Here is a 24,291-nt window from a genome sequence, read left to right as displayed (position 1 = left end):
GCTGTTTATATATTCTGGAAATTAAGCCCTTTTCGCATCATTTGCAAATATTTTCTCCCATTCTACAGATTGTCTTTTTGTTTTGCTTATGGTTTGAGCAAAGTTATTCTTGTTGATTGATAATGTGTAGGTAAACTTTTTGTTCCCCACTTCTACCCTCTACCTTCTGCATGGACTGAAAATTAAAGGACTGCATATAAATTGCTAATGGTTATTTTTACTCTGGTTCCATTTTCTAATTCCAGTTTCTTACATGTAACTGTTAAACAGTTCTATACCATGTTGACAAAATAAGGTCAGAAATAGCATTTTGAGAATTTAGCTTAAATTTCAGTTCAGTCACTGAATTGAACTTCTCATTTAATTTTTAAAATCTATATCCTATTATATAAGATGGAAACAGATTTAGTTCAGTCCAACTAGTGAACACCTATATGCCAGTGTCTTTGCTTGGTGGTGGGGTTACAAAGAAAAACTTCCCCTCAAGGAGCATCCTGTTTATACAGAAGACAGATTTGCAAATGGTTTCAATAAAATAAATTACTGACTTCAATGAAAGTACTTATTAAGAGTAGCAGAGACATAGGGAGATGCCTTGGATTGGGACTCAGAAGACTGCTCTGTTCTTGACTCCCAGGCTTGCCCTTGACTAGTGAGAAGAATTAGGATAACTGCTTTTAATTCTTAGACCCTCAGTTTCCCCCTGGGCACAGTGGGCCTACGTTTGTGGACTGTCCCATAATCTCTAAATTGTAGGAATCCAGTGAATTGATATATGTACAAGTACTTTGAGAACTACAAGGTGCTGAACAAATGCAAAAGGGTAATTGCCTAGCCTAGAGAAGTGACTTAAGATTTTTGTAGTGATCCTTGATGAGTATTAATACTTCCACAATTTTTTTTTATTATTTCTTGACCCTCTTGTGGTTTGCTGGGCTTCGTGAACATTCCATTTAAGTGTAATTGCTTGTATATGCATTTTTCCTGAACCTACAACCTGTTTTATTTTGGGTTTTTTTTTTTTTTTTTTGGTAATCCCTGGCCAGCTGTTTTGGGAAATCTGGAAATCTGAAGTAACACTTCTTATTCTTAGGCCAAGTCCAGAGTCTTCCTTGAACAATTTTTATAAGATACTCCTGCCTCTCCAGAGACACCAGAAGCCTCCAAACCTCTAAAATGATACATGACTCTAATGACAAGTAAAATACATGTAAAGTGCCTTGCATCATTGGTGCACAATAAATGTTAGGTTTCAGTGTGTCTTGCTTGTAAATCAGAAGGCTTCAAAAGGTCCTGACCTCTTCTAACCCCTCTTATCACCAGTTCTTCCCACCTTTCATTGGTCCCATCTACTCTTTTTGATGCCCCCTCCATTTTTTTTAGGGAGGGTCCTTCCTCCCTGAATTCAAGGCCAAGATCTGAAGGTGATAGGGCTGGGTCCCCTGGAGAAGGCATTGGCCCACAACTCTTAAAAATTTGTCTTTATTGAATTTTTCACCCCATTTCCTCCCCATCTTTTATTTAACTTCATTTCTCCCTCACTGTTGGTCCTTTGGCTACCAAAGCCCCTTCCCTGAGGAGATTGAGTGGGGAAAGATGTGGGAATAACAGTTGCCAAAATTGCACCAAATTATGAAATTTTACTTTGTTCAAGGCTTTTTGTTAAATGTGACCTGGAATAAAATAAATTAACAAGAAAAGTTCTAGTATTCACAAGTTTATGGTCTAGTAGTGGGAAGATAAGGCACTTGAGAATTAAAGTAACAGTGTAAAGTAGTACTATCCTGAGTGCCACCTGGGTAGTAGAAGACAGCATGTTTCTGGTTCGGAGGAAGTACAAAATTAGGCCGAGGCTGTCCCGGAGCGTGTCAGGAGCAGAAGGGAGTTGGGCTGGCATTGCACAATTTACGGGAGGGGCATTTCATTTCAGGAGACGAGGGGGAGCCAGGGCTTGGAACAGTCTACCAGGGAATTCTATTCACAGAGTAGTTTGAAGCTAACTGGAAATTGGTTTTGGGATTAACTTCCATTTGATTGTCACAAATAGTCATCTAAAGTGACATCCATGAAATTCTAAATTAAAATTTAAAAATTGTCTTAACGTACATTTGAAGTGATTTTCAAAAATACTTGATGTACTTAAAGTTGTTTTTAAGTTTTGAACTTAAAATATTTTGTCTGTTCATCCATTCACCCATCCATGTAACTCTCACTTAATTTCTCAAGTATTTGAAGATCTTTTATGCTTTGGGCAGTGTCGCTGGAGTCCCATTATTAAAATGGTTTTTTTCCATAGTCTCGGTTTTGACTGATAGATCTAAAAGAATAGAAGGGAAGCTATAGGCTTTTAATTTTTAATTTTTTTGTTGTGATAAAATAGAACATTTACCATTTCAGCCATTTTAAAGCGTACACCTCTGGTGTTAAGGACATTCACATTGTTGTAAATGTCACAGACATTGTCACTACTCCATTGCAAACTGAAACTCCTACCCGTTAAATGCTATCTCCTCATTTTCCCGTTCTCCAGCCTCTGGTAACTACCATTCCATTCTGCTTTTTATCTCTGAATTTGACTATTCTAGGTACCTCATACAAGTGGAATTTAAGGCTGATTAATATTCTGTTATATGTATATACCACATTTTGTTTGTCCATTCATCTGTTGATGGATATTTTGGTTGTTTCTGCTTTTTAGTTATTGTGAATAAGGCTGCTTTGAACATTGTTGTACAAATAACTGAGTCTCTGTTTCAGTTCTTTTGGATATATACATGGAAGTGGGATTGCTGGATCACATGGTAATTCTATGTTTAGTTTTTTTGAGGAACTACCATATGACTTTCCACAGTGGTTGCACCATTTTACATTCCCAGCAGCAATGTGCAAGGATTGTGATTTCTCCACATCCTGGCCATTACTTGCTACTTGGTTTTTTTTGTTTTGTTTTTTGATGATAACTATTCTAACAGGTGTGATGTGGTATCTCATTGTGGTTTTGATTTGCATTTCTCTCGTGATTAGTGATGTTGAACATCTTTTCATGTGCTTATTGGCCATTTATATATCTTCTTTGGAGAAATGTCTGTTTAAGACCTTTGCCCATTTTTTAAACGGGTTGTTTTTTTCTGTTGAGTTTTAGAAGTTCTTTATGTATTCAGGATATTAGTCTTTTATCAGCTACAGGCAAACGTTGTCTTGTTTTTATTGCACTTCACTTTATTGTGCTTGACAGATACTGCTTTTTTTTTTTTTTTAAACAAGTTGAAGGTTTGTGTTAACTCTGTGTTGTCAGATGGTGATAGTGTAAACAACTTTCTATGTACACAAAATTTTGTGTTCTCACTTTATTGAGATACTTGCTTTATTGCAGTGGTCTGGAGCTGAGCCTGCAGTATCTCTGACATATGCCTATATGTGATTTGCAGGTATTTTCTCCTATTCTGTGGGTTGTCTTTTCACTCTGTTGATAATGTCCTTTAATGATGAAGTCTCTTTTTCTTTTGTTAATGCTTTTGGTGTCATATCCAGTAATTCATTTCTGAATTCAATGTCGTGAAGCTTTTCTGTTTTCTTCTATGAGTTTTATAGTTTTAACTCTTAATTTGAGGCCTTTGATCCATTATGAGTTAGTTTTAGTGTAGGGTATAAGGCAAGAGTCCAGCTTCATCCTCTTACATGTAGATATCCAGTTTTCTCAGCACCATTTGCTGAAAAAACTGTCCCTTCTCTTTTGAATGGTCTTGACACCCTTGTTAAAAATCATGTAATCATACATGTGAGAGTTTATTTCTGGGTGCTCTATTCCCTTGGTCTCTATGTCTGTCTTTATGGCAGCACCATGTTGTTTTGATTACTGTAGCTTTGTTAATAAGTTTTGGAATCAGGAAGTGTGAATCCTCTAACTTTGTTCAAGCTATAAATTTTTTAAAGTGAAATTAGATTTAAAAAAAAAATTACACGTCTGCCTAAACAGAGCCCTTGGAAAGAGCTCAGAGGTCTCATTCAGACCGTCCCTTGAAGTCTGTTCACCCTCTTCTCTTTTTTTGTCTGTCTACTGATTTGTCTTTGGTTGTAAATGCCTTTAGGAAATTCAAAACGAGAGGTAACCAATTTATTTATACCTAACCTTGATGCTTCAGTAAGCAGTTGCAAATTTGGGCTTGGTGTTCAGGAGAGATGTTTGGACTGGAAATGGAGATTTGGGAGTTGCGTCTTTGCTCTAAGATTGTCCCTACACTCCTGCAGCCACGCGGTTACACAGTTGCTTAGGTCAGACTCTACAGTCTTCTCTCCCCGTCCATATCCAGTAGGTTGCTCAGTCTGTATTCTCTGAATTAATTCTTTGAATTTGTCTTCTCTTCTCCATTTTCAGGGCCACTGCCTTAGTTCAGGTCCTCATTATTCTCCCCATGACTATTTAAAATTTTCACTGCTCCATTACGTTCTCTTGTTGTACTCCTTCCTTACTCTGAGCCTAACACACAGAGGCTTCCGTCACCTGTCTTCCCCCATCTGCCGTTCTCTGCAGCTCCTTCCTTTCAGTTACAGGGAAAGTGGCCTTCTCTTAAGTCCAGTCCAGTCCCCTTCTCTCACCCAGCGCACTCTCTGCTTCTGTGGGTTTCTTGCTCTTTCGGCTGTTGTGTCTCCTCTTCCTGAATCCATCCGTCTCCTCCAGTAACCGCACACTACCATTTCAGGCTTTGTCATGACTTTACTTTCCCCATAGCTCTGTGGGCATGTTCTCCTTATATACTTTGTTATTAGAAACTCTACCTTCAGTAGAATTGGGATTGAAGGCCTAGGGTTTGTATTTTTTATATGGTTTCTTTCACTATTTGGTGGGGGAAGTGGCTCTTCTTCCACCTCCAGATTTCTTTGATCACATTTCGGCTGATGCTTTTGCCTGATCTGTGAACCATGGCAGCCTTTTTCTATTCCTGTGCATGCAATTCAGGGAAATTTTTAAAAAATACATCATCTTAATAGCTGGTAAAAAATAGAGGATTCCTTTGAAGGAAGGAGTTCCTCATGTAGGCTACTGTCTAAATTTCATGAGGAAGGGAAAAGTGAGTCTGTCGTCAGTGTAGAGTAGGTAGGAGTGCTGAATGCTGTGGGGACCGGGGCAAGTGAGGAAGTCCTGCAGTTGGGGGGGTGTGGCTGAAGAGGGACGTTGGAAATGGTAGGGAACACTTTAGAGAGAGAAGGTTTGAGCAGAATTTTGGAAGAGATGTGGCGTGTGACTTGATAGGAAACTAGCATTCTAGACAGAGTATGGCAGGATATGTATGAAAATAACTCAGTGGGAAAGTTATCCTTCTAAAAATGATGTTATTTTACATAGTTAAGGAATAAAATCTGAGTTGCTTAATAATGAGAACTAAGAGGGTGATTGTATGTGAAATAGGGAAAATTAGTACCTTCGGACCTTTAAACATAAGTTGGAAATGATATTGGAGGCATTTGTAGGTTTTAAAGACAGCAGTAATAGTGTAAACTGGGTTTTTAAAAAGACAGTTCTTTTAAGTGAAGAAAGGATGGGTAGACGGAAAAGCTGGAGGCAAGAAGGTTTGTAGTAGGCTTGAAGTTATTAGAATTTGTGAAATTTTGTGCCTGGTCTTGGATGAAGGGGAAACAGGGCTGATCAGAAAGATAATCATCGTAGAAGAATTATTTGAGTTTAATTACCATTAAAGCTTAAAGAGAAAAGGATGATTGATTTGACTTTAAAGAACCAATAGGTAGTAGGTGGTAATAGGTAGTAATACTGTCTTATTTCCTTATACAAGTCTGTGCTCATTGTTGAAAAAGATTTAGAAAATGTAGATTACAAGAGAGAAAAATAAAACCCATAATTGAACTTTTATTTCTTCAACAGACATTTATGGAGTGATACTGTATAGTAGGCATTGTACAAAGGAAGACAGATGCATATATAAACACATATAGATATGTATATATATATATGTAAATTATACATTGTGATAGTAACTGTGAAGGAAAATCAGAGGATGCTGTGTAAGAATGGGTGTGGGAGGAGGGCACAGGGAAGAACTTTCCAGGGAAATGATATTTAGGTTGAGACCCAAAGAATGAGTAGCTGCCAAATCCAGTGAAGGCAGAATAGTATGTTTCAAGGCCCTGAGGTGATAAAGAGCTTCATTTGGTTTGAGGAACAGGAAGATGGTTCAGACAATAGTGGAGATGGGAGAAAGACCTGAGATGACTGTAGGGAGTGCCAGAACATCCAGGCCTTACAAATCAGGTTAAGGATTTTGTGTATTATACTGAGTGCAATTGGGAAACCACTGAAGGATTTGGGGAGTGGTCTACCCAATCCTTATTTAAAAAAAAATTCTCTGTGGAGACTGGATTGAACAAAGGCAAGCAGTGGAAGTTGGGCAGTAATATTTTAGTATTACATTGTTCTCACAGTCCTGTTTATTTCTCCCAGTCCCAGTTTGCCTGTATTTATTTTTTTTTACTTAAAAAAAAGAGATTTCATTCCAATAGTGTTTTATAAACCCTTCTCTCTCTCTTTTTTTTTTAATGAGGGGAGGTAATTGGGTTTATTTATTTATATTTGAAGGAGGTACTAGGAATTGAACCTAGGACCTCATGAATGCTAAGGATGTGCTCTAGTGCTTGACCTATACCCCACCCCCTTTCTCAATAATATAAAGTGACCACCTTCCCATGTTAGTAAATACAGATTTTCATGGTATGTGCTCATGGGAAAAACTCAGATGGCACAGCGAGAAACAAGGTGCTCCATTATTTCTAGTGACCGCATGGTAGAACATATTTTTTGATGTACCATAATTAATAGGGGTGTGTTATAAATACGGTCATATTGTGGACCTTCATCCTTTATTTTTCTTTCTTATGGCCTAGAAATCACATTATTACCTTTTTAGGCCTCAAGTTTGTATGAGCAGATTCTTCTAAATAGGATCTCCCTTTCTCTACCTGGCATCCAGTTCTTACCCATCTCTTGATGCCCAGCTGAAACTCTTCACCTTATTCTAACCCCCGAGGCACCATTCCTTGCTCTCATATCCGTTTTCCTTATCATTTTGTACCCCCAGCACGAAGTCTGGAATGCTGTAGGTGTTTATGCCTGTGTTATTGGTCTGCTGGGGCTGCCTAACAAAATACCAATAGAATTGGTTTAAACAGAAATTCCTTTTCTTGCAGTCCTAGAGGCTGGATGCTTGCATGGTCGGGTTCTGGTGAGGTTCCTCTTGCTGTGTCTTCACATGACAGAGGGAGAAGGCAAAATCTCTTGTGTCTTTTCCTTTAAGGACACTAATCTCATCATGGGCCCCCACCCTCATGACTTCATACAAACCTAATTAGCTCTCAGAGGCTTCTAGCTTCCAAATACCATCATGAGACTTAGAATTTGGGGGAGGGGAGGGATTCTATTCAGTTCATAGGATGCTTTTGGAATGAATGAATGCCATTTTATTCATATCAGTATTACCAGACACTTACCACAATGAATTATAGGAATTTTTTCCCTTTTTATTCTGTGCCTTGTATCTTAGTCATCCCTATCACTTCTGCTTACCAATGTGTTGGTACTGAGTAGATGTTTATTGGATTAAAATTGTATTTTTCTTATTTCAAGAATTAAAACAGTTACTTTTTTTTTTTTTTTTACTGTGTGTACTTTTTTACTTTATGTAACTTTGTGCCTTTACCTACCAAATGGGATTGATTTTTTTCCTAGAGAATCATGCAGAGGTCAACATCTAGTAAAATTGTGTTACAGTGATTTGATAGAAAATTTGAATGCTTTCATTATTATATGTTATCCAAAATGTCCTCAACTTAAAATACTGACAGGGTAACGCAGTGGTGAAAGCACTGTAGAGTCACGTTACTTTGGCTTGAGGTATAACTGGTGATTCTGGAGTGTGATGTGGTTATACTTCTTAATTTATCTAAACTTCCTATTCTTCAAATGTAAAATGATAATATTTTTACTAGGTTATTTTGAGACGATAATTTACATATGTGGAAACACCTTTGCAAACTGAAATGTTACTGTGTTTACTAAATAAAACCTTTGTGTTTCCTAGGGAAGAATTAAGATTATGGGATTATAGTTAGATCTTGTTAATAAGATGCTGTTAAATATACTGTTTGAAACTTTGCTAGTCAAAAGTATGTACATTTATGGCATAAATCCCTTAAAAAGTCATTTGTTTGAGAGGAAGTCAGTTTCTGCTTACACTTTGTTTTGTGCTCTCTGCAGTGAAGTGAAAAATGGCAGGAGTGGAAAGAAAAATGAGTAATCGACTTTTCTGTTTTCATGGGGGCTGAAAGAAGCTCGTGTAGATCAGCCATTAGACAGATAGGTCTTGGAAGGCAAGACAGACTAACAGCACTAGGGCTTTGGAGCTAGGGATACCAGTTTCAGCTCACTTTGCCATTCAGTAATTGGCAGGTCCCTTAATTCCCTTGAGCCTCAGTTTCATTATCTTGTGAAAATGAAAGAATAAATCCTGCTTCACAAGGTCTTCTAAGGATTAGATATGATGCACATCAAATGCTTAGCCCAATTTTAACTTATAGTAGGTACTTGGTATATGGCAAACCATGACTGTGTGCACATTGGAAGAAAAAAGGATTTGGGAGGATATGTTCCAGATGTTAATAGAAGTTACCCTTGAGGGAGGGGGTGATGGACGGAAAGGGATGGGGGAGATACGGACTCTAATTTTCTCTCAGTTCTATCTGAAAAAAAAATTTTAAAACAAGTTAGAGTGGCTGAGATGTCTCAAGAAGAGTATGTAAATGAGATAAGAAAAGACCACTTAGCAATGCACTTAAGGAGTAGGAAGAAGAGTAACCTTTAAACGCCTGAGCAGGAGCTGCAGAGGAAACCAGGAGAGTGGTGGTGTAGAAGCCAGGGGAGGAGAGGGATCAACAGCATTAGCTTTTGTGAGGCAAGAGAACTGTCTCTTGTTGAGAAGTCTATCAGATTACATGGGTTGGGAAATGGTGGAGACTTATTTTTTGACTGTGCTTTTAAGGAGTTTGTGGTAAATGAGAGGAAAATAGGGCCATTTAGTCCTAGTCTGTCTCTTTCTCATGATGGGAAAACTTGAGGATGTCCGAATGTCACTAGGGAGGTGCTAGTACATAGGTGAGAGGTTTAAGATATTTTAGGAGGGCAGGAGTTGTGAGCAAAGGTGCTGATTGAGGTGGGAGGAGAATGGGCAGAAGGATTAGCCTGAGGCAGTTTCCTGTAGTAACCAGACAAAAGAATGAGTATGGCCAAATGAAGTTGAGTTTATTGGTGAGGCTCATTACTGGAAGCTGAGGTTGTTCCTGTCTGATGGTATTTACTTCCTAATATGTCATCTGCTGAAAGTGAGCCAAACTGAGATTTGAAGGGAATTTGATTTTGAAACAGCTGCTGTGGACTAGGGAAATGTAGAAGGATTTGCCAGGATGGCTTAGTTGAGATTGCAAGATTGCTTTATTCCCACCAGTTCAGAAGCACAGGCCTCAGTCACTTTCTGTAAAAGGAGAAAGTGGACAGTTGGATTGATCCATTGGAATTTTGCTAGGTGAATGCAGTGAAAGAAAAATAGAAAATACCTTTAGGAAATTAGCAGGAGTGTAGTTGAAGTGGTATACTCTGGGCTTACTTTCCCTTTTGTGGAATTGGGAGTGATAATAATATTTGCCTTAGAAGGTTGTGAAGGTTTAAATGAACTATTTAGAATAGTACTTGGCACAAAATGAGTGCCCAGTAAATTATTATTGTGCTGACTGGAGATGAGGGTAAGGATGGATGGGACTGATGTGAAGAAGGGTGGGGGGAGGCTTGGGATTGGAGTCTTTACAAAATTGAGAATTGTTCTTGGATTGAATTTATTACTTGGATTGGGATGTAACAGAGGGGTTCTTGGTTTGAGACTGGTATCCATGTTCCCAGGGAATAGATTGGTTTTTAGCCTGAAATCAGTTCTGCAATTCAGGGTAAAATGCTTGGGTGGGAAAAGTAATTGCTTTATTTTTAATGACATATAACTGGAAGGTATCATCTACTTCAGTTATGAATACAGGCAAGCTGAAGCAGTATTAACAGTATCTGTGAGGGGGGAGGTTATAGCTCAAGTGGTAGAGCGCATGCTTAGCATGCATGAGGTCCTGGGTTCAATCCCCCATACCTCCATTAAAAAAAATAATAAGTAGACCTAGTTACCTCCCCCCTGCAAATAAAACAACAACAACAAAACAAAAAAAGCCTGTGTTTAAAAAAAAAAAAAACCAGTATCTGTGAGTTTGTCACCAATCAAAACCAGAAATATTTTCATATCACATTACATGTATTTAGACACTTAACATTGTCTGTTCATCACTATGTTGGAATTACAGTGGTTATTAGACTTGCCACTGAAATTTGTTGTTTAATGTGCTAATAAAGAAGCATGTATTATTAATACCACACATTTGTTTATTTTTAATATTTTAATAACTTTTGATTTAGCTTCCTTTGTAATCTTATACATTCATTTTATTTTTTGCACATAAAGGCAGGATAAATACTTGTCCCTTGGAATCCATGGGGCATTGGTTCCAGGACCCTACATCCCAGCAGATACCAAAATCCTCGGATGATCAGGTCCCTTATATAAATAATGCATATAACCTACACACATCCTCCTGTATACTCTAAATCATCTCTAGATTACTTACAATACTTAATGCAGTGTAAATACAATGTTAAATGGGGGCAAATTAAAGTTTTGCTTTTTGGAACTTTCTGGGATTTTTTTTTCCCCTCTAATATTTTTCAGCCTTGTTTGAATCATTGGATGTGGAGTGCTGACTAAACTTAATTTTCTTTAAAGTGCTAAGTTTTAGAATAAGGAGTTAGTGTCTTAGTTACTTCCAGTGAGGTGTGGGCTTTTTTTGTTTTTAAAAATTATCACTTGTAGTTTTTTAATACATTCATTGTGTTTCAATCACTTGTATTAATTATTCTTTTTGATGTTCTAGCTGCCCCACCTTTGGCCTATGGGAATTCCTTTCTTTTGACTTCAGTGTCCTTTGGATATAACTTCTTAACCTTTGATAACTTCTTGCTTTCTGGCCAATTCCGGCAAATGTCCTGGGCTTGTCTTGTACATATCCTGTTCCAGATCCGGGATCAGTCTTCAAGGAATCCTAGTTTTTATTAGTGGGAAATGAACCACAGTCTGGGTACTGGGTGCATGCAGTGTTATTGGGATGTCATTGCTTCTAGGACTTTTCAGTATTCTGAGAGAGAATATGGTTTCTTCAAGGGACAGCTAGCATTTTGGGGAAGGGTAAAAAATCAATTTACATGTCTTTTGATTCAAATTTAACATTATGAATTTTTATATCCCTTACTAAATTTTATACCTGTATCTGTTTTTCTCTTAAATTACACTACATAAGTTTTTTTTTTTTTTTTTTTTTTTTTTATCAGCCTCTGTTTCTTCTAGATTTTGAGTACTACCTGGAAAGTTTTTTTCCTGCTCCCAAATTATAAATGTATTCCCCCTTATTTTCTTCTAATACTTATATTGTTCATTTTACATTTCAGTCTCTGATCCATTTGGAGTTAATTTTGATGTATTACATGAAGTATGGATCTAATTTTATTTTTCTAAATGGCTATCCAGTGTCCCAGTACTGTTGATTAAATTGTCCATCTTTCCGTCTTATACTGATTACATCTTTGGAGAAATGTCTATTGAGGTCCTTTGCCCATTTTTAAATTGGATTTATATTTTATATATATATATATATATATATTTATTTATTTTACTATTGAGTTGTATGAGTTCTTTATGTATTTTGGATATTAACCCCTTACTAGATATATGATTTGAGATAGCACCTGTATTATATACTAGTTTTCAGTGTGTTTTTGGGTCTGTTTCTGAATTTTATTCTCTTGGTCTGTTTGTTCATATGCCAGTATCACATCATTTATCTAGAGTCTCTTGGTGCATCCCATAAGTTCTGGTATACTTGTGTTTCCATATTTGTTGTTTCAAGAAATTTTTAATATCTCATTTAATGTCTTATTTGATCAGTTTGATATTTAAGAGGATCTCAGTGTCCAGCAAAAACTTGAAAAATTTCTTGTTTATTCCTGCATTATGTATAATAGTGCCAAACACCAGTTTTCAGGTCCTCTATTACAAATTTTTATCTATCCTGAGATGTTAACTTTATTCTTCAGATAGTTCTTTATATGTTGTTAAACAGTTGTAAAATTACCCTTGATGATTGACTTGCAAATTCTTTTTTGGAAATTAAAATAGATCATATATCCTGTTTTGCCATAAACCACATACTTACCCCCTCAGGGAATTGTTAATTCATTAGACTCATACTTGTGGAATGCTTGAAGTCTGTCTCATTGTGTACAGGAGAAAATGGAGACTCGGAGAGGATATTAAGTGACATGCTTAAAATTCTCTAACAAATTTTCCTTGTGGCCATGGCCAGGATCAGGTCTCTCAGTATCTGGTCCAGACTGATTCTTAACGTCTCAATAACACTGTGTGTGAAGAGTTTTACTACCTATTTCAAATTCTTTGTAATAGGTTTATTCTGATTTTTTATTTCTTCTTGGGTTGGTTTTGGTAATTGATGTTTTTCCAGCAGTTTGAACCTTTTGTCTAAATTGTCTAATTTATTGGCACAAAGTTGTTTATAGTGTTCCCTTATAATCCTTCAAATTTTGTATGGTTGGAAATGATGTCCCTACTTTATTTTTATTTTGGTAATTTGTGTATTTGTCTCCCCTTTCCTTTCTCCCTCCACTCCTGTTTTAACCTTGATCTTTTTAAAGAAACAACCTGGCCTTCATTGACTTTTCCCCTTTTCTGTTTTTCTGTTCTGCATTTCATTGGTTTCCATGCTAGTCTTTATTATTATCCTTCCCTTTGGTGCTTCGGATTTAGTTCTTTTTCTAGTTTCTTAAGGTGGAAGGTTAGGCTGTTGATTTGAGATCTTTCTTCTTTTGTAATACAGATATTTAATAAAGCTATGAATTTCTAAACACTGCTTTAGCTGCATCCCATAGATTTTGGTATTTTGTGTTTGCGTTTTTGTTCAGTTCAAAATACTACTTCCTAACTTCTCTTGTGATTTATTTGACCCAGGGATTACTTAGAAGTGACAGATTGATTCTCACATGGGGAGTCCCACATTTTGTTCTGTTGATTTCTAATGTAGTTCCCTTGGAGTAAAACATATTTTCTATGATTTCAGTCCTTTTAAATTCATTGTTTTATGGGATAGCATATGGAGTATCTTGGAAAATATTCAAATGTGCTTGAAAAGAATGTGTATTTTGCTATTGTTGACTAGAGTTTTATAAATGTCATTAAGTCAGCTTGGTTGATACAGTTGTTCAGCGTCTACTGTTTTCTGTCTACTTCTATCAGTTATTGTCAGTGTAGTCTTAACTACTATTATTGTATTGTTTATTTCTCCTTTTTGTTAGTTTTTGCTTCATGTATTTTGGGATTCTCTTGTTAGGTGTATGTATACTTGTGTATAATTGTTAATCTTCCTGATGCTTAACTTCATTATGGTTAATTTTCCTTACCCTGAAGTCTACTTTATCTCATGTTAATTTATCTATTCCAGCTTTCTTTTGATTAGTGTTTGCATGGCTTTTCTTTCTTTCATTCTTTTAAACCTATTTGTGTCTTTGGATCTAAACTGTGTCTTGTAGACAGCATATGTATGATTAGAGCTTTTATCTAGCTTTTATCTGGAAACCACCTTTGTTGGAGTATTTGATTTGTTCACATTTAATGTAATTTTTGATAGAGTTGGATTTACACCAGCCACTGTGCTCCTAGTTTCCTGTGTCGAAATTTTTTTCTGTCCCTTTGCTCCTCTTTTACTACCTTCTTTTGTGTTAAATAGAAAATAAAAAAATTATACCATTTAAATTGCCTTTCACCTCCCTACCTCCCTGTAAACCTGTATCCATTTGAGTTTTTCCCTCAGTAGTTGCTCTAGGGATTACAACATGCATCTTTATCACACTCTTCTTTAAAGTAATACTAATTTAATTCCAGCAAAATGTAGAAGCTTTGCCCCAATAAAGCCTCATTTACTCCCCCTCCCTTAGTGCATTATTGTTAGAAATACAGGTTTATGTGTTATAACCCCAACAATGCTGTTGTATACTTGTTTTATGGAGTCTTTTACTTTTAAATGAGTTTTTAAAAGCAAAAAGAAAATATATAGTCTTTCTTATTTATTAACTTTTGTAGTTATCTTTTCATACGGTTTTGAAATAGTGTCTGATGTTACTTACTTTCAGTCAGCAGGAATTCCTTTAGTATTTCATGTAAGGCAAACCTGCTAGCAACAAATTCAGCCTTTGTTTATCTGGAAATGTCTCTGTTTCATCTTCATTTTTGAAGGATAATTTTGCTGAGTATAGATTTTCTTTTGATAGTTTCCTTTCAGCACTTTGAATATATTATCCTAGTGTCTCTGGTCTCCAGTATTTCTAGTGAGAAATTATCTGGTAATTGTATTGTTCCTTTATATATGGTAAGTTGTTTGTCTTGCTCCTTTCGTTATATTCTTTATTTTTGTCAGCAGTTTGTGATGCATCTAGGTGTGATGATCTGTTTTTTCAGCTTGGAGTTTGTTGAGCATCTGGATCTTAGATGAATATTTTTCACCAAATTTGGGGAGTTTTCAGCTATTATTTTTTCTGCTTTATTGCTTTCTCCTCTTTTTGAGACTCCTGTCACTCCTGGGAGGCTTGCTTGAATACTTTATTTAGTCTTTGAGGCTTTCCTCATTGTCTTCATTCTTTTTTCTTTTTGTTCTTTAAATTCAAATTCAGGTTCATTGATTCTTTCTCTCTCATTTCAGATCTACTGTTGAGCTCCAATAATGAACTTTTTTTTTTAATACAAGTTATGATTTTTAATCAGATTCTTGACAATCAGCCTCCTCGTAATAGGCAGACCTTCCCCTTACTTGGAAGATAGGAGTTAATAAAGCACAGTTATCTATAAAAAATACCATATTCCAGTTCTTATTCCAGAAGATGTCAACCCCAGCGCTGTGGATAGTAGGAAGAGGTGACAGTACTTGCAGAACCAGTCTTGGTCCTGGTATCCTAATCCCCAGACTTGCTCATCATTCCTCATCGGATAGTTTTCCCCTCCCTCTATGAACATTTAATCTAACCTTATACGTATTTTGGGGACAAGTTGGCTGTTGCTTACTTAAATAATTACATGTTCTCTAAATTCTTTTGCTTATGCTCCTTGTATTAGGCTGCAAATGGTATTCATTGCATGACATTTCCAAAGTACCTACTACAGGCGAAACTCTATGCTTGGGGCTTTGAAGGACATGGATAAAGTCAGGTGTAAACAAGGGAGTCTTAATGACCGTGCCTAGAACTAGCCAACAGTTGCAAGACAGCAAGCCGACTGTACAAGCCTGATACTGACAAGGTATCATAAATATGTGCTTTTGTCAAAATATGCACATCAGCTAAAGCTAAATAAATGAATTAACTAAATTCCTAGAAATGAATTTAAAAATGCAATCAGTTATTCATTCTTAGGTTAGTGAACTTTTCATTTGTTATGCTTTTTAACTAAAGAGTTTCCATCTATTTATTGAGATTCTGTACTTGATGAATCATCTTAATGAGTCATTGTCGTTCTTTTCTTTAATTCTTTAAATATGATTTCCTTTAGTTCTATACCAGTTTGAATTTGATGTGTAAATGATTTTTAATGTGTATCTTAATGTGTGTGGTTTCTATCTTTGTAAGGTTGAGGGTGTCAGGATTTCATTAGCTTTTAGTTAGATGAGATTAATTGGAATGGAGCACTTGGAGTGTAAGTAATGTTTGATTAACGATGAGTGCTAACTTGCTTTCTGACAGATGGATTAGTTGGGTTGATGGGACTGCTGTTTGTTTTCTAGTGAGCAGCTGCCCTTTTGTCAATCACACTTACTGGTTTTCTAATTCAACTGAAGGTGAAGTGTATGCAGATTTGAATTTCTTAGCCATGCATAATATTTTTTAGCCTATGATGAAACTTTTGGTTATAATCTCTATACTTGAATCACACAGACCTTTGTCAGATACCACTGACTTAATGTTTCATTAAATTCCTCTTGGAATCTGGAATCTCAAACCCGTTTGCGGATCCGAAATGATTATTGGCTTCCAAGCACAAGAGCTGTGTAATATCACTGAATACATAGACATAATTTGTTACAATAATCATCATTGTTACTTCTTTACTCTCTCATAGTATGGTTGCAAATGTAGTTAAGTTGTGCTTTTGAACCAAATCATAAACTGCTTGATGTTGTCAAGTCTTCCTCGCCTGTTTTAACCATCATTTTTAAAGTGGTTGGCTTGCTTTCTTGACTGAAGGGTATAAGATTTTTACTGGGGTGTAAACACACTCATGCCCTGAATATATAACCATCCTGTTTAGACTACAGATTGTTGTAATTGTTTCAGGGAGTAGTGGTTTGTCTGAGGACAAAATCCTCTGGGTAGTGTGGTTGTTACTGACCTGTTGTAAAATATTTTCCACTGAGAAGTCAGGTGGGTTGGTGTCATGCCTGGATCTGGATGTTCAGTCATCCAGTCTTGTACCAAGTCTTAAGTACTCCCAGTAACTGACAAGTTGGACCCTAGTTCATCGTTACACTATTATGCACCTGTGAAGACTTTGCCACATGTCTCTTCTCTCTTCCATGGATTTAGGTTAGCTCAGTAGCTGTAATACCACATTTCCTTTAATGTACCATCTGTTTTAAAATGCATCCCAGTATCAGAGATACAACTTTTTCACCTCAGGTTTATTGAGAAATCATTTACTTTAAGGTATATACTTTGTTTTTTTAGACATAATGTTGTTACATGGTAAATAGACTACAGTATAGTATAAATATAACTTTTATATGCACTGGGAAACAAGAATATTGGTGAGGTCACTTTTTTGTAATATTGGCTTTATTGTGGTGGTCTAGAACCAACCTTGCAGTATCTCTGAGGTATGCCTGTATTGTGAAATGATTACCACAGTAGGTTTAGTTAACATCTATCATCTCATATAGGGATACTGAACTTCTAAAATGTATGTTTATTGTATGCTTTAGGATCGATGAAATGTAGTTTTAAGGTTAGCACTAAAGATTAGAAGGTTGAGGGTCTCTCTAGCACTTGCAGGGCCTAACGTGGTCCTCCAGTTTCTGATTCTAAGTAGTTCTGCTGGTGGTCTGTTTCATTTCTTTGTGACATGGATTCACTGCAGATTTTGCTGGTCTAGGTCATGACCAAATTCACTTGACTCTTTTCCAATGTACTGCTTTCCCTTTAATATATACTTAATTCTCAAGTATATACCATCTGATCTGGTAATACCATTTAAATTTTTTATTTAATACTACCCTTTTTGGTACCCTTTCTTCCCCATCCCCTGTCTCCAGTAACTTAGTTAATTCCTGATCATGCTTTATAATGTGGATTTTAGCAGGTGTCATCAGTATGCTGGACTGTTCTGTTGCTTGGTATGGCTTTGATGACTTCATTTACCTTTGAAATACTGCTAGTAAGTACCAGATTTGCTGCAGAACTGTCCATCCCCATTTGTCTATTTTCCCACATGAATTCATGTTTAAGCATGTCTTTTAATGCTCTTGCCAAAAAGCCGTTCACTAAATGTAGATCTTTAAAGTCTGTTATTAAAGACTTCATTTTGCCAGCATCTCCAGGTATACCGTTACTCTGGGAGCAGTTGAGATTGAGACATATTTTGTTCTCTGCTAGCAAGTGTAAGCTTCTAATAAGTACTGCGTACTGCTTATCTGAAATTTCTAGGCTGCAGAGACAAGGCATAGCCCTGTCCACATCCATCACTGCTTTACGAGGTGTACTCTCTTGTTTATAGTTTGTAGAGGATCACCTAGGAACTCCATCTGTCTGTCCAGGCCAGTTGAATCTGTAAATATGACTTCATATGAATCCATTCCCAGGCTTCCTAGGGCTTTAATTGTCTTGGATACACAAGCCATGGATTTTACCTAATGTCTGTAAGTTTTGAGTCTTATTAACCACTTAGCTGGATCTCTTGTGATCTTAATTTAATCAGACCCCTAACACTGAGTTTAAAAGGCTTCCCTCAAATCCAGTCAGTGTCTGCTTCCTTGGCCTCACATTTAAATCTGCCTCTTTAAATTGATATTTTTGTTTTTCACCCCGTGGCTCTCTTAATCTAAATTCTCATTCCCCCAAAGCCCTCATTGTCAGCAGTGGTAGCTTCATCACTTAAGTTCCTGTGTCAGTAGTGAAGGCCCATGGGCCCTGATGGTCAGTCATCTTCTGAAATACAAGGTGACCACTGTGACCTGGCAAAGTACCAAGACTGACCTCAAGAAAGTACCAGAACCGAGGGTTTAGTCTTCCCTAATCCTAGGCCCTCCATTCTTCAGAGAATCGATTGGCCTGTTAGCCCTCCCACCAAGATTATATGTTACCCTGTTCTGAGTCTTAACCATAATCAGTTGCAGTTTCTGCTTTCTTCTCAGAATTGGGTACTTTAATAGGTGGCAACCCAGCTGGCAAAGTTCATGGCTTCATAATTTGGATGATCCCAGTTCTTAGCTCTCAGAGTGACTGCCCTGACTTCATCAGTGATGCCTGGTTGACTTGAATAGTCCCATATCCCTAGATGTCTATTAATCTCGTTCTGTCTGGCTGTTTCTCTACCTTGGATGTTGCCCTTAAATTTCTCTTTGTTTGGGGAGGTGAGGGGTGGTGGTGGGCATCTGATCACTTTACTGTTCATTATTCAGAACTAGGCAGGGCCCCATACGTAAGTTTTCTGGTATATTCTTTCAAAGTTAATCTTATGTTTTTATCCTAAACAACATTGAATGATGTTCTAATTCTCCATGAGGCCACATTGGGCTCCATTATTTTTCCTGAGCTTCTTAACTTGCCCATGTATACTAGTAATAAACCCCTACTATCTGAGGTTAACTGAGTGGGTGAGCTCTGATCCCTGCAATTTGAAAGAGCCTAATATAAACATGTAACTTAGTGACTTCCAAAGTTATTTGTTGTTTATCTGTATGGAAGGAAAGTGGTGAAGAGATAGTAAGTCCTTGAAAATCCTAGATTAGTAGTGTATAGTAATTGTATTTTTTTTTTTAGCATTTTAATTTTAATTATGGAAAGACATTAAAGGTACAAGGCACAAAAAATAACTTTGGCTAAAGATATTTCTGTTCTTGACTCTGAGTTCAAAGTAAACTAGCTTTTTTTTTGTTTTAATAGGGTTACACATCATTTTGGAATGACTGTATATCATCTGGATTACGTGGCTGTATGTTAATTGAATTAGCGTTGCGAGGAAGGTTACAGCTAGAGGCTTGTGGAATGAGACGTAAAAGTCTATTAACAAGAAAGGTAAGAGGGGGGCTACATAACATATCCTTTTTAAAAAGTTGTGCTGCCTAAAAATGAAGAATGTTTCTGCTACTGGCTTTCAAAAATTAAAGAGGAAGTTGATTCTTAAGTTACATCTTTATTGATTCATGTTTCCATGTATTTCTTGCATCCTTGGTTTTTTGGTTCTTTGTACGTAATGAGTGTAATGTAATTCATTGTTAGGATCACTGGCCATTGCATCCTGCATATTCAAGAGACTCCAGAGTTTATTTGCTGCTTGTGAAAGCCACAGTTTGGAAAACTTGACATGACCACTCAAAAAGTGGTATTGTACCAATTAACTATGCCTAGGCTATTGATCTTTTGGCAGACTATAAATACTTTCCAGATCTCTGCCTCTCCACTGTGAAGGTCTGTGTTAATAGATGTATTATTGGCTAGTTTTTAGAATTTTTAACTTCAACCTCAATCTAAAATATTCAGGACCGTTTCTCTTCTAGTCTGTCATTGTTTCTTGGGGGGCGTGGGATGTTTCAAAACTATTATTTCCTTAATTCATTGTCTTAAAATGAAATTAAAAAAGTTTTAGGTGAAAACTGAACTTTTTTTGATTGATATGCCAGAGAGAGTAATAATCCTACAGGAAAGAAGGCCACTAATTTGTTCTTGAAAGTTATATACAAAGTAAACATGGTATAGTAGAAAATATTCCTTATGGAATTTTAAAATTAAATCTAGTCATTTAAAGTAGAGTCAAATGAGCTGACACGAGATTAGTTTTAAAATGACTGTTTTAGATAACTATGTCATAAAGCAGAATGTAATCTTTATTTCCATTTTTACTGTGTAGCCATAGATTTATGGAGGACAAAAACCCTAAGAATCTGCCATTATAATTTTCAGTGAAATATACACGTTGGTTACTGCTAATAATAGAAATTATAAGTAGTTTTGCATTAATGTTATGGAGCCCTGACCTGAAGCGAAAAGATTTTGATACTGTTTTGTGTGTGTGTGTGTGTGTGTGTGCAGGAACAAGAACCAGTTTTGTGTTGGTAGTCAACAGATTATTTACTCTTTCATTTATTCAGTCATCAAATGTTTATTTAGTGCTTTAAGTCTGCCATGCTTTGTGCTTGACCCTGGGGTATATACATAAGTGACCAAGAGACACATACATGTTTCCTGCCTACCAGCTTTTTATTTCAATCTACTTGTTTGTATGATCTTAACTAGGTAGTTGATGTGTCTTTTGAAAGAATACTCCAATATGACTTAATTTACTCACTTAAAAATATTATTGATTTTACTAAGATAACACATTATGATAGTTATAAAATCAAATTGTACTGAAAGGCTTATTATAACAAAAAATAGCAATCTTGTACCTACCCTTCCTCAGTTGTTTGTTAGTCTTGCACCTGGGAGGCAACCATTCTTAGTTTTTGTATTAGTTTTCTAAGGTTGCTTTAACAAATGAGCACAGACTTGGTGGCTTGAAACAACAGATGTTTATTCTCTTACAGTTCTGGAGGGCAAACTGTGCTGTGCTCTTGTTGAAAGCTCATTGAAGAAGATTCTGTTCCTTGCCTCTTCTAGTTTCTGATGCCTTGAGGCCTCCTTGGCTTCTGGCTGCATGTCTCTGTTCTGTTTTCACATCCCCTTCTCCTCTGTGTGTGTCTCCTTTGTATGTCACTTGTAAGGACACTTCCATTGCATGTAGGGCTCATCTGGATAATCCAGGACAATCTCATATCCAGACCTAACTTAACTTAATATTGTCTACAAAGATTTACTGGGGATTAGATTCTGGGGGCCAGGACATGAACATCTTTTGGGGGCCACCGTTCAACTTGCTACAGTTCTCACTGATTTTGGCATTTACCTCCATATTTCTAAATAAGGTTATACTGCCATCTCTTGATAAATCTGTTTGAGACGCTGTTTACTTACATCTATTACTTAAAATAGATGAATATTTGGCTTTCTTACGTACCACTTTTTACCTCTAGTTTTTGACCTGTGGCCTATTAGTAAATATTTTCTGCCCACACATATAATTTCTCTTTAGTTTATTTTCTTGGAGGAAATAGAGTTAATGTCATAATTTTTGGCAAAACAGTAATGATTGTTTTATATTATTGCAACTGTGTTAATAGTGTTTTCTGCAGAGTTAAGTTATATCTTCTGATTTCCTTTCTTATATAGTTTTTTGGTTTTTTCCTAGAGTTAATATCTCTTTTTTTAAAGTTAGAGTTAATCTCTCTTTTTAAAACTTTTCTATGTAGCTGTCCTTTTTTCTTATATGCTCCATCAGAGAAGAATTAGCATTATTAATTTTCAGATGTTCAGATACATCAGATACCCATTAAAATTTGCCTGTGGTCCAGTCTGGGCAGGTTATGCTTTGGTTCTACTGGGATTTCCTGTCATATTTTTACTGCTTTCAGCCCCCTGTTTTCTGGATCTCATATTTCCTTCCACCCTTGTGGGAATAAAATGTTTTGAGGCTCTGGATGCCTGAAAATTCCTTTATTGTTCTTCACTTCTATTTGACAAGTTGGCTGGAAATAGAATGTTAGATTTAAGTTATTTTTCCACAGAATTTTTAAGAAATTTCCCCATTTTCCTCTAGTGTACAATACAGAGTCACTGTTAAAGTTGGATGCCATCTGATTTTCCTTCTTTGTATACCTGTTTTTTTTCTTCTCTGTTTTATTTGAGATCTTCTGTTTATCTCCGGTGTTCTGAAATTATACAATATGCCTTGATGTGGGTCTTTTAAAATTCATTATGCTTGTACTTTTTCAATATAGAAGTGTGTGAGTTTGGATTTTGGAAATTTTTTTTTATATTTCTTGTATCTACTAGACTCTTTTCTAGAATTATGTAAGTTGAATATGGACCTCTTGGCTATTCTTTTTTAAATTTCTGGTTTTTATATTTTTCTTTCTGGTTTGTTTCCTAACTTGAGATACAATTGACATTCTCTTGGTCTCTCTTGAATCTTTTAACCCTCTGTTAAGTTTTTTATTGTGGCTTTCATGGTTTTGATTTCCAGAGGCCCTTTCTTGTTTTGTTTTTTTTTAATCGTGGCTTCTTACTCTTGTTTTATGGATGTCATATCATCTTTTAAATCTCTGAGGATATTACAGCTCTTTTGAGAATTTTCTTTATCTTTGTTACCAGTTTCTTCAATTCTTATTTTTGCTTTTGGTCTTTTCCTTGTTGAAGACTTCCTTGCATATGTTTTCTTACCATTGGTTATCTATTTATATTTAAGTATGAGGCTCATCCTCCAAGAAAATAAACTAAATAGAGATTATATATGTGGGCAGAGAATATTTACTAATAGGCCACACATTACTGAATTTTGGTAAGGAGTTGGAACTTGCTCTGTCACTGAAGAATTTTAAGCAGAAACTGGAATGTCATGTGGTAAGATTTGCCTTTAGAAAGATCAGTGAGGAGAATGGATTGAAAGCACTAAAACTAGGTGAGGGAAGATAGTTAGGAAATTTAATCCAGATGAAAGATAACCAGATTAGGTAGGTTAGCATGATTGCAGAGGTGATGGAGAAAAATAGTCCACCTATAGTAATAGAAGAATAATAGTCTATCCGAGAGAGATTTGGGGGCAGAATTTCATGAGAAAAAACATCCATCTATATACCCAGGTATTGTTCCTCAAACGGGTGGGTATGCAGTGGGCTTTAAAGCCAGATTATAGTGAATTTAAGGAGTAAGTGGGAAGTAAGAAGTGGTGGCATGACCACAGCATAGACATACAACTTTTTGTCCCAATGTTCTCCTTTCTTTTTTCTTATACTCTCTGATCTGCTACTAAAAGCATGGTCTAGAGTAGCACCTTCCAATCAGACTTTCTGTAATGATGAGAACGCTCTACTGCTGCACTCTCCAGTATAGTAGCTACTAGTCACATATGTCTGTGTGCCAGACACTTGAAGTGTGGCTAGTGCAAATTGAGACATGCTGTAAATAAAAGCATACTGGATTTTTGAAGTCTTACTATGGAAAAATAAGAATATAAAATATCTCAATTTAAAAATATTTAATACATGTCAGTATTTTGGCTATGGTGGATTAAATCAAATACATTAAAATTAATTTCACCTGTTTTTCCTATTTTCTTTTTAATAACTACTAAAAGTTTAAAAATAGATTTGTGGCTTGTATTTCTGGCTCTGATTATATTGCCGTTGGGTCATGCGGTGCGGTCTCAGAAATAGATACTGTGGTTTTTTTTTTTGTTGTTGTTGTTGTTTTTACCTTTTGTAATATTGAACAAAAAGGAAAGGATGTATTATTGTTGAGGACAAGTTTGGAGAGCACTGTCCCATTTTAAAAATAATGCTGTTAAATTTCATATTATTTTAATAGCTAACATAAAGTAATATAACAGATTAAGCTTTCATATTAAAGAGTTTCAACTGGAAACTTGTTTAGCCAGAATCATTAATGAAGGCCATAGAGATCTAGTACTTGACTAAAGCAGTGTAGCATTTTCTCCTCTGATCCCTCACCTCTGGATTTTTCCACTCCCAAGGTGGTTTCTATATCCATCTTAACTTACAGTTTTGTAGTATTTAAGAGTTGTTTGTAATCAAACCTATTGGTATTTTCAAGGTTTTTGCTGGTTGTCACAATTTCGAGAAAACTTTCTCACCCCTCTGTTATATTTCATACTTAAATCTTTACCTTGTATTGTGGTATAAGCTCTGAGGAGCCAAGTCTTAACTCTTTGCTTCTAATTTGCTAGCCAGTTGTTTTAGTAATGTCTACTGAAAGATTCATTTCTC

General features: G+C 36.1%; 1 protein-coding gene across 1 annotated transcript in view; it reads left to right on the top strand.

Annotated features, from left to right (window-relative positions):
- Nucleotides 1-24,291, top strand: part of GOLPH3 (golgi phosphoprotein 3) — a 43,546-nt gene that overhangs the window by 7,998 nt on the left and 11,257 nt on the right. The window contains exon 2 of the mRNA XM_031443650.2: nucleotides 19,358-19,489. Coding sequence (XP_031299510.2) covers nucleotides 19,358-19,489 — 132 coding nt within the window. The remainder of the gene's footprint in view (nucleotides 1-19,357; nucleotides 19,490-24,291) is intronic.

This window comes from Camelus dromedarius, chromosome 3 (assembly GCF_036321535.1).
Source record: "Camelus dromedarius isolate mCamDro1 chromosome 3, mCamDro1.pat, whole genome shotgun sequence".
In the NCBI taxonomy this organism is placed as follows: Eukaryota; Metazoa; Chordata; class Mammalia; order Artiodactyla; family Camelidae; genus Camelus; species Camelus dromedarius.
This window is presented reverse-complemented; position numbering and strand designations above follow the sequence as displayed.